The sequence below is a fragment of the Chaetura pelagica genome, unplaced genomic scaffold, assembly GCF_000747805.2.
Source record: "Chaetura pelagica isolate M959 unplaced genomic scaffold, ChaPel_1.0 scaffold159, whole genome shotgun sequence".
NCBI lineage: Eukaryota > Metazoa > Chordata > Aves > Apodiformes > Apodidae > Chaetura > Chaetura pelagica.
This window is the reverse complement of record NW_009954555.1, coordinates 602606-611450: the sequence shown is the minus strand read 5'-3', so window position 1 is coordinate 611450 and position 8845 is coordinate 602606. Positions and strand designations below refer to the sequence as shown.

At 39.1% G+C, this 8845-nt stretch overlaps 3 protein-coding genes across 3 annotated transcripts in view; all 3 read left to right on the top strand.

The window, feature by feature from the left end:
- Positions 1-610, top strand: part of LOC104395426 (arylacetamide deacetylase-like 3) — a 5316-nt gene extending 4706 nt beyond the window's left edge. The window contains exon 5 of the mRNA XM_010005119.1: positions 1-610. Coding sequence (XP_010003421.1) covers positions 1-610 — 610 coding nt within the window.
- Positions 611-2830: 2220 nt separating this feature from the next.
- Positions 2831-6784, top strand: LOC104395425 (arylacetamide deacetylase-like 4). The gene is made up of 4 exons (XM_010005118.1): positions 2831-3007; positions 4584-4800; positions 5189-5252; positions 6010-6784. Exons 1-4 carry the CDS (start codon positions 2831-2833, stop codon positions 6782-6784), a joined length of 1233 nt encoding a protein of 410 aa, XP_010003420.1.
- Positions 6785-8489: 1705 nt separating this feature from the next.
- The window catches only part of LOC104395523 (arylacetamide deacetylase-like 4), a 2477-nt gene continuing 2121 nt past the window's right edge, over positions 8490-8845 (top strand). The window contains 1 exon segment of the mRNA XM_010005230.1: positions 8490-8577. Within this exon segment, the coding sequence (XP_010003532.1) occupies positions 8490-8577 (88 nt within the window).

Sequence of the window (8845 nt, the reverse complement as noted above, 5' to 3'; positions counted from 1 at the left end):
CCTGCTGAATAGAAGAGATCTCCCAAAAGTACGTGCTCAGGTCTTACTTTACCCAGGACTACAGGGCCTAGATTTTCAGTTGCCTTCCTATCAGCAGAATGCTTTAGTCCCCATATTGGTTCAGAAGCTAGTTGTCTACTTCTGTTGTCGTTACCTCAACAAAGACCCATCGATTGTGGAAGATATCATACAAAACTGCCACGTTCCTGAGAACATGAAGTGGAAGTATAAAAAGTGGATAAGTGCTGACATAATTCCTGACGAATTTAAGATCAGAGGCTACGTACCACAGAAATCCATTTGCTATAAACCTGAAGTCCATGAAGCAATCAAAGAAATTCTAACAGAAACATTTTCCCCACTCACAGTTGAAGACTCCATCATTGGCCAGCTGCCTGAATCCTACATTGTGACTTGTGAGTTTGATGTGCTCAGGGATGATGGCCTGTTATACAAGAAGCGATTAGAAGACAATGGTGTTCAAGTAACCTGGTATCATTCTGAGAGTGGTTTCCATGGAATTTTAGCCCTTTTTGGCTATGGGATTTTTTCCTTTAGATCTGCAAAAAAGATAATGGATAACACTGTGAAATATATAAACAGTTTATAAAAATATCGTTCAGAAAAAATATGCAAGTCTTACATAATCCCTGTCAAATTTATGCTTGGCAAAGAATGTAAACACTTTTAATTTTTGTTTTGGGTTTTGACTGCATTTTGCACTTTCTAATTTCTGTTTCTGCAGTGACTCTCAAACAAGATAGTTTAAAGCACCACCTTATAAAAGCACACCAATGAGATGGAGATGCTAAAGTGAGGCAGCTGGCACAGACTGTTTCACTTCAACTCCTGCAATCCTGGTACCTCTGCACACCTGGCCCACATACCAGGCAAGCAGCAAGAACATCTCTTCCTGAATATTTTTTCACTGCCCAGAACTGCTGAAGACTAAAACTGGGGTCTATTTTGGCCCCTGTGAGAGGCAGGAGATACTTAAGGTACCAGATGGAGAACCCAATGACTCAGGTTCTGTGAAGTCTTATGTCAGATAGTGAAATTGCAGCGATGCATTTTAATTTCTAGGGTTTGCTTGCACACAGACTTAGACTTTTCATGAAAAACTGTAGTCAAAGGAAGGGCTTCTATCTGAAGCAGAAGCTCTAAACTGAAATTAGTATGGGTTTGATTTTGTTTGGAATCTGAGAATGATGTTTTAACTTGGAACTTGACTGGAATTCCTAAATGTAAATGAGCATGTACCTGTTGGGAAGTGCAGAAGTGAGACTTCTTTTCCTTTTTGCACTCCCTGTTTTTCTTTCAAGATTATCTCATGCTCAAGACTACCTGTTATACTGTGTTTGCTGAAAAAGTTCTGAAGGGTAGAGATGCACACCGTTATATTATTACTGTAATGTTGTGGCAACTTTGTGATGCTTTCAATAAAAAAATATAAAACCTAGCACTTCCAGTATTTCTGTCACAAGAGGAAGGTACCTTTGCTAACCACACACTCACTGATAAACCTAAATGAACACATCAGGTGAAAAGAGCAATGCAACACTGGCAGTGAGCACCATCTTCCTAATCCTAGTTAAAACTGTGCTGTGCACAGTAATTTATTTACCAGACAACTGGACTATCCAAGACCATCATATATGATCAGATGACTGTGGAAACATAATTTAAAAAACCCCCTGAAAGTCCAGAAACACCACTGGATGGGCTTGTTGGTTTTTTTTAATCTAGATTTTTGCTGTTTTTAAACAAAACACTTCTTTCTGCTTCAGAATTCTTTACAATTACCATATGCCCTTTAAAAAACACCAAACTTCACACAGGAAAACTTAAGAAATTCCATTTTTTATAAAGTTTTCTAGCTAAAATGACATGGTATTTTCCCCTCAGCCCCCAGTACTTACAATTTAACCTAAAAATTATAACTTGGCTGCTTAATAAAGGCAGATTTAATTTCTTTCACTTCCTTGGGAATTTGCAATTTCAACAATGTTCTGACACCCCAGCTGTTCAAAGAGTTGCTGACTCTGATTCACAATTAATAGCCCAAGCATCATTTAAGTTACAGCATCTCTGCATTACCACAATCCCATTCTACAGCAAGCACAAGATAAAGCAGCTTGATTTGAAACTCCTTAATTGCTGATCACCTTAGGTCATTTTATGCTGTACCTGCTGCACACTGAGAGGTACTGAAGTTTATCTGATACAAGGTAACCTGACCATGACTGTAAACTCAATCTCCTGTGTTGTTTTTTAATAATGTTTTTCTTTTAGAAGAAAATACAAATACTAAAAAAAGATTGAGGTAATGATATAACTTTATAGGTACACCCTTACAAAAAAACATTGGTACAATCCCTTTGGCCCTTTAGAGTGACAATCATCATCTGCAGGCTCCTATCTCTGCATAACCCAAGAGAAACTCTTCCTTGAGTTGATAGTATCACAGACTCAAAGTCCAAAGATGCCCCATTTCTATTTGCCACTTCTAGTTCATTTAATATTAATGCAGTTTATTTATAACAGTCTTCTCCCAGCTAGACTGGTTTATGGAAAAAATTCTGAAATTATGCTGGCATAGATCTTTTAATGAATTCAGGACTTGGACCAGCTTACCTTTTGTGAAACAAAGGGAGCGAGGGGAAAGCAAGTAGGAGAGGGGAAGATACTGACTAATGTACTTGCAAAAGGGAGGAGAAAGGGCTTTTACTAGAGCAAGGTTTTGACAAACAAAGAATAAGGAAGTAACAAGCCAAGGATATCTGGGAAAGTCAAATCAAAGACATTTCAGATCACTTTGCTGCTCAGCAAAATGGCAGCTCTATACACAGTGCTGGTGTTATTCTCAGCAGTTTTTGTTGCTGGATTTATATTGTTGGTCATGGGGGCAATTAATTTTCATTTCTCCAACTCAGAAATTCCTCCTGGAGTGAACCAGCCTGTAAAGCTTCGAATCATTCATATCATTTTAATAAGCAGAGCTGTGGTGGTAAGTTAACCTGGTGTAATTTCTGGGGGAAGAATTGTGAACTTGTAGATTTTAAACTTAATGCAATGCTAGAACTCTGCTTGAGGAGAAGAGAGCAGGGCAGAGCCATCATGCTGCACGTTTTATTAAGGAGCTCAGTTTTGCTAAATAATCAAATTAAGAACATTTATATATGTTGGATCACTTATATTTCTATTCTAGGTTCAGAATATATCACATGTCTTTGGGTCATGCTTTCAGGATTTTCTTGGACTGGGGATGAGGAGCTATGTATTCATTTTGAAGATAAAACTGGAAATTGGATGTTTCAGAATTGGTTCCAGATTATAGTGGACCACAGTAAAGAATTCTAGACGTATACTCTTACGCTTTGCATACAAGTTGTAATTAGAGATTACTTGACTTAAGCAGCTGGAAAAGCCAGTTTTCTTCTTATCATCTATACATTAGTATTAGTACCATAAACCAGGATTGTATGGTGCAATGTAAACAACACAGGACAAACAAAACTATGTAAATTGAAAGTAAAGGTGAAAATATTCGTCACAGTCTTTCAATTTATGCTTGGAAAATAGCAAATGCAAAGGAATAAAACATTTCCTCATGTTTGTATACCATCAGAGACACGAAGACTAGTCTCTATTTAAAGACTAGTCTCTATAGATTAAATTATGTTGCAAAATGTATTAGTTTATTCAGCCTCACAATCAGGCATGCAGAATGTAATAGATAGCACTGAAGAAAGGTGTTTCTGACTGTCACGACACTGTGCTGACAATTGATACAAACATGCCAGTCTAATAGGAAATATTCCTAACAAAATATTCATATTCATATTCATCCAAGAGCTTGATCCAAATCTCTGTAAGGACCAAAGTACTGGTTTGGCATAAGAAAATGATGTATTTAAAACCAAGGTTATGCCTCTTTTCTTATTATTTTTGCAAAGCTATGTTAGACCAGTAGCTTTCATTTGTATTTTTTTTTAACTTCTGGTGCCTGGCGTGAATATCACTATGGCACATAGAAAACACCAGAAGTTTAGGCCTTAAAACACCAGAGGTTTAGGTTAAGTATCTCAGGATCTTCTTGTCAGTGCATTGCACATGTCAGTGAAGACTTCTGAGATTAATCAAAAAGCAATTACCAAATGTATTCTCAGCTTAGTCAACTCTTTAGGCAAGTGTCCCTATCATGAAAATCAGCAACAGAACTATCATCTTTCGCTATGTTTTCACATCTTCTCAGGGGCAAGGGCAAAATTACCAGTGAAAACCAAACTTGTTTTCAATGTTAGGTAAAGGACCCGCTGAGAAAGCAAATGGATATATTTCACCAGTCTTTGTTAGTGCTGCATAGTTTGGGATTATGTTCTTCTGCTGTTTATGTGACTTCTCATGGTGCTGCAGTTATTTATTTACAGTTATGTGCTATACCTGTGTACCTACTCAAATAATTTATGATTGCCCTAAAAATATATGACTTGGACATGATGAGGACACTGCCCATACAGTTCCTTCGTTTTGGAAAGCAACACTTCTTGAGTGAACTCTCTATTCTCTCTGCCTTTCAACAGGGAAAGATTTTGGAAAATATTGGCATCTGCAGTCAGGTCAGCTTTGTCCGGTACATGCAAAGGGGAAAGGCTCTAGGAGAGGACCCAAAGCTCTTCATCCAGGACATGTGGTTTGAGGAAGTGCCTGTAAGGATTTATCAGCCTAAGGCTCCATCTGCCAACCAAAGGAGAGGAGTTATGTTTTTCCACGGAGGAGGATGGGTATTTGGAAGTCTTGGTAAGATATTGAATAGAAAAAATACTACAATTTAGTTAAAGAACTATCTACTTCATAAATGGTAAAGTGGATTGTCCCTTGATCTGTAGCAGTTAGGAAATATAATCACTGGTGCCCTCTCTTAAGTCTTGCTGTCAGAATAAAGCATCTGCTGTAGATTATGTGATTTTTCTTAAAGACAAGGATAATGAGAAATGAGGGAGGAAAATGCAGGAAATAGGAACATGAGACAGTAAAAAGTCCTGAGGAGCTATTTGGGAAGGGACAAAGAGAAGGAGAGAGTATTTTCTTCTTGTAATTCTTTGACTTATGCCTTGGACAACAGTAGTAGTTTTGAAAAAAACAAAACCAAACCAAAACCCAAACCCTACAAATGTGTTTCTTTTAGAGGCCTACGAAAAGCTGTGCCGCTTTATTGCCAGAGAAAGTGAATCAGTGGTTGTATCTGTTGGGTAAGTCTTTTCTCACGCTGGTTTTTTAGAGATTATTTCCTATAGCGTAAATATCATCTTATAGCTTCCCTGATCATGGCAAACAACCATTCTCAGAGAAGTGTTCCTGTGGGACTTGTCAACCACTTGATTTACAAATTCACTCTGCTCTTGCTCGGAGCCACTAGAGACTCTCTCAGGCGCAGTTTTCACTGTCTGACTACATCACAAACAATGCTTTGGAATATGTAGCTGGAAAACGAAGTTTTTAATCTATGTTTCCAAATTCCAAACTCAAAATTGGTTGTAATAATAAGCCATATATTCTACTTAATCCCTATTCAACAAAACTCTGCTTGATGCTTACAGAAGCACTATGTGAATGACAAGCTAGTATCATCAACAGTATACTGGCATAATGATGAGGTTATAGTTGCTTTGTAACAAAGACATAAAACAGAAGTACTGTCATTTGTACTCAATCCATGGAAAGCTAAAGAATAAAAACAACTAAAGGACTTTCAATAAAACTTGGGCTTAGCACCTGAGTACTCTGGTGTTGCTAAAGACCTGAGCAATGTCCTAAATAGATGATATGCCAACAAGTTAATCTGCACCACCTGGTCAAACTAGCTCCTTATTTATGATCAAATGGTGGAGAAAGGGAAAACTCTGAAGTAATCAGGGTAGCACTGGTTTCAATTTTCAGCAATACATTTAAAAACATTTAAAACTAGGATTTCCCTCTCATATTTCGTTGTCTCTTTTTGTGCACCAGGTACCGCTTAGCTCCTGAGCACACCTACCCTGCTGCGTACGAAGACTGTCTCAATGCCACCATCCACTTCATGAAGGACATCGAGCACTATGGCGTGGATCCTGCCAATGTCATTGTCTGTGGGGACAGTGCTGGGGGCAATCTAGCAGCTGCTGTTAGCCAGACCCTGGCAGGCAGAACAGACCTCCCCAAACTACGTGCCCAGATCTTGATCTACCCAGGCCTTCAGGCACTGGACTTCAATTTACCATCCTATCAGCAGAATCGGAGAGTCCCTCTCTTGTTCCGAGAACGTGCTGCTTTCTATGTGTTACAGTACCTAAATGGGGATGCATTGCATGTGCAAGAGGTCTTGGAGGGTTCCCATATTCCTATAAATATTAAGTTAAATTATAAGAAGTGGGTGAGTCCAGATAATATCCCTAAAAAATTTAAGGTCCGAGCCTACAAACCACATGTGTTACTTGACTGTACAAGTAGAGTTTACGAGACAGTGAAAAGATTCTGCGAGCCCAACCTGTGTCCTCTGTTGGCTGAAGATGCTGTTGTTCACCAGCTGCCTGAGTCTTTCATCTTGACTTGTGAGTATGATGTGCTCAGAGATGATGGCTTGCTTTACAAGAAGAGACTGGAGGACAACGGTGTTCGAGTGACCTGGTACCACCTTGAGGATGGATTCCATGGAATAATAAATTCATTTAATAGTGACTGGTTCTCATTTCCATCTGGAAAAAGGGGTCTTGACAATATTGTGAGCTTTCTAAAAAGCTTATAGAAACAATTTTCCTTTCTTCTCTAGGAAGTGCAAATTTTCTGTATTCTTTTATGCTTCTAAATTTGATGTGAAAAGTTTAGATAGGGCAGTTTCTTAAAAAGCCATTACACCAGTGTGACCAGTTAAAAAGATATTTCAAGAATGCTATGAAAGTTTCTTTTAGTGCTGTTTGAAGTATTCCATGTGCAGTTTGCCTGTTTTAATTAACTATTGGGGCTAGGCACTTGCTACTCCCTCAGTGAATATTAAAGATGCAGTAAAATTTTAAATCAACATCTGGTCTGACCCATTTTATTCAATTAGGATGTATGGTTTCATTCTTACTACAAGGTTAAGTGTGTTTTGGGCAGAGCAGAAGGATAATGATATTTCAGTGTTGTAATACAGTGTCTGGGTACCTGCAACATGTAGCATCTGAGACTAAGATTCCCCAGTCACCAACTTGCAGAAAATTTCTGTGGGCTAGACTCAAAAAACTTAAAACTGCAACTGTTGCCAAAAGAGATGCTCTATTAATAGCTTTGTTCAAGTTAGAATGGAGTAAATGTTCTTAGTGTTCTCCTGTTTATCAAACACATGAATATGCTGAAAAACTTGTTCCTGTGTTTAAATACTCTTAACAACAAAATCAGATTGATGCATTTAGTTCTGTAGAGCATATATTAATTAGCTTCCCCCCCCTTCGTGTTAGCTCACATTTTCTTTTCTAAATGTCCTTGTTAAAACCATATATTTCAAATTACCTAAAGCATGTCCACAATACAGCAAGAAAGAGGTGGCTACATACATGTGGCAAGAGATAATTTAAGTTCCACATTAGTTGGCTCTCCTTGTAATCAGCAACCAGTCATAAATGAGCACTCCATTCAGTACCTAACTGCCATCTCTGAGTAGTCATTCCTATCGTCTGCAACTTAAGAATACCAGGCAGAATATCAGGCCCTATATCAGTGCCACAATTAACATGAAGCTAAACAGGAAATTAAACACATTCTCATCTGACTCTTCTCCATTGTGATGCATGCTGGCACCTTGCACCTTTGCAAGGACTTCGAAATGTGTGGCACCGGGAAGGTGTTGTCACTTGGACTGCTCAAAGATTTATATTTGTCTGAGAAAGCTAAGTCAAGGATAGGCATAAAGACAACTCACCCTTGCTTAAGTAAAATGGCATTTTTTTATATACTGTTGGCGATTTTTACTGCCTTATTCATACTAGCAATTATGGGAACAATTCAATCTTTGTACTCCAATTTCAGTATCCCTCCTGGAGTGAATAATCCTGGAAAGCTTCAAATTGTCCTTGCTGCTCTGATTATTACATCTACTGTGATGAGTTACTCTGGCATGATTTCTGTCAGAAATGTGGTTTAGGTGGTATTTTTGTAAGTTTATATGTATAAATAGCAGAATCCCCCTGGCTGCATTAAGACTTAAAGGAAGGCTTTCTCTTTTTTTCTTTTTTTTTTGGGGGGGGGCTGATTTCAGAGGACAATTTTTTGTAAAACAATTTGTTACATCTCAGCTTCAGTCAGATTTCCCCTGTAACATAGAGATGAGGCCACTCATGAGCCCAGACTTCATCAGCTGAGCTTCCCTAATTAAATTTAATTATTTATAAAAAAGTGAGATTGCTTTGATTTCCATTTTAGCAAAGCACTAGACAATGTTTTTAGGCCATTCTTGGGGATTTCCAGTCACAGTGATGGGGATTCTTAAGCAGATAAAACCAGAGACTCAGGTGGAACAACATCTGGGTGGAACGACGTATGGGTTGCAAGCCTGGTTAAGTGGTGGGAAGCTGGTATGAAACCTTAGGACTTGGTGATGCTGAGATGGAAAGAGAGGGGGGTTTTTTCCCCCTCCCCTAAGACATTTTGCCTGACAGAGCATGAGCGGGACGCGTGGGCCTACCTGCTCAGGCGCGCGGTGCCAAAGCAGCCCCGCTGGCCCAGGCGCCTCGCCTCACAGGGCCCTGCCATGGCTCCATCTTCTGTGCCAGCCTCCTGGTGCGGAAAGGCGAGGGGGGGAGCGAGCGGCTCTCGAGCAGGCACCACCCCG

Excerpts from the sequence above, each read along its gene's own strand:
- LOC104395425 (XM_010005118.1), top strand. The coding sequence starts at position 2,831 with ATGGCAGCTCTATACACAGTGCTGGTGTTATTCTCAGCAGTTTTTGTT. Across the intron at positions 3,008-4,583 it reads TAATAAGCAGAGCTGTGGTG|GGAAAGATTTTGGAAAATAT; the intron begins GTAAGTTAACCT and ends GCCTTTCAACAG. Across the intron at positions 5,253-6,009 it reads TCAGTGGTTGTATCTGTTGG|GTACCGCTTAGCTCCTGAGC; the intron begins GTAAGTCTTTTC and ends TTTGTGCACCAG.